At 43.6% G+C, this 1,704-nt stretch overlaps 1 protein-coding gene across 1 annotated transcript in view; it reads right to left on the reverse strand.

Annotated features, from left to right (window-relative positions):
- The window catches only part of LOC117446088 (dysbindin-like), a 3,488-nt gene extending 2,920 nt beyond the window's left edge, over positions 1 to 568 (reverse strand). Inside the window, exons 1-2 of the mRNA XM_034082088.2 lie at positions 538 to 568; positions 1 to 46 (exon numbers count right to left, since the gene is read on the reverse strand). The exon at positions 1 to 46 is cut by the window's left edge and continues 107 nt beyond it. Coding sequence (XP_033937979.1) covers positions 1 to 46; positions 538 to 568 — 77 coding nt within the window. The remainder of the gene's footprint in view (positions 47 to 537) is intronic.
- Between the last annotated feature and the right edge of the window lie 1,136 nt (positions 569 to 1,704).

Here is a 1,704-nt window from a genome sequence, read left to right on the forward strand (position 1 = left end):
TGTGCTGCGTCCACATCTGGGAGCCTCTGGCCTCGCTCGGTCTCAGCTGGAATCACAACAAGGAGGACAGGAAGTTAGCAAGACATAAGTTCAGGTAACGTTTTGTAACTGATACCTGGAAAATGGAGGCTGAAAGGCAAGTTAGTCAACATTTCAATCTAACACCGTACAAGATTATGTCACAGACAAGTTCACTCCACTCTGGATGTAGGTGCTACCTGGTATTTATTTAATCATGACAAATCGTTTGAGACCCATTGCACAGTCACACAGGGGTCAAATGCAGGTTGCCAGAAGGGGGAGACATTGAGCTTTAAGCGAGAGACATGAGGTGGTCGGATCCTCTTCTTATGGATTTATGCAGAGGTTATGAAAAGTCTTATATAATATCACATGAATTAAATATATTCCTGGTCAGCTGTTTCCATTTTCTAATGTGCTTTCATTCCCAAGGATTATAGTTGGATCCACTGCTCTTCTTAAAAAAGCAAAAGCAAGCAATCAGGTGCTTCGCTAAATTGACCTTATTTTACATACCATGCGATCCCTTTCTCCGGATCATCAGCATGGTTGCAATAAAGCTTTGAACAAGGTCGTTGTGTGAAGTGGAGGAGTGAAATGCAGCGTGACTGCACGAGGAACGAGAAACAGGGAACATACTGGTCTGTACTGTTCGTTTGAGTTACAATACCAAATGTAAAGAAAAACAACATATAGTAAAATGTGTAGGAAGGAAAACAGCTAGCCTGCTTATTTTTAAAGGTGACATAATCTGCTTACCAGTACCACTAAAGCCCACTAAACCCTTACAACAAGTGGTACGATTAGACATAAAGGTAAACATGTTAATGAGATATACAGATGATGTTAGGTGGACAGAGCAAAGCTAGCTGTTTCCCCCTTCATACAGTATGTGTGCTAAGCTAAGCTAAGTGTGTTCTGGCTCTAAATTAATATTTACCTCACACATACATAAGAGAGTGGTATTGATCTGCTTATCTGACTTTTGGCAAGAAAGGCAAAGTTGCTCAGTGAAAAAAATAGTCAGCAAGTCATTTTGTTGACACGTTGCATTTTTCGGCACATATTGAGCGTGCACTGATACATGTCGCAGCCTTTTAAGTGCATGCGTCAGAACAGCAGCATGTGGGTTGTGAGGAGCTTTTACCTGCAAGATAACTGTATGAGGCTTTCAAGCCATGTCTATACTGGGAATGATGTGAAGATTATTCAGCCCGTGGTGAGCGCAGCACAGCAGCTCTAAATACACCGCTGGGTAAAATAGTACAATAGCAGGAAAGGAAAGATTCCTGGGAGTCTCTAATGTTTAGAGACAATGAATCTCATAATGAGCCACAACCTAAAGCCTCCTGCCGTCAGGATTAAGCTGCAACAATGTTAGTCCCCCCAAAAAGAGGATTGTGCCTAAAAGAGTGCCGTGTCAGTGCAGTGCTGTACAGTTTGTTGTGACAGCGGGACAGGAGCATGTCGCTGCAGCTCGGCTCTGTTGACAGGATGCCTCCTGGGTGCCTCACTGTGTCTGGGATCAGAGAAACAGACAGCTTTGGAGAGGACAACTGAAACCTTAGGGTGGGAACAGCTGACAGTTCATACAGGCTGCAGTATGTGCGAGCATTGCCAGAACCCGCACCCCACAAAGACTAAAACACAAACATCTAAAAGCAGACTGACAGGAAGACGTGA

Source organism: Pseudochaenichthys georgianus, chromosome 5 (assembly GCF_902827115.2).
Source record: "Pseudochaenichthys georgianus chromosome 5, fPseGeo1.2, whole genome shotgun sequence".
NCBI classification, from domain to species: domain Eukaryota; kingdom Metazoa; phylum Chordata; class Actinopteri; order Perciformes; family Channichthyidae; genus Pseudochaenichthys; species Pseudochaenichthys georgianus.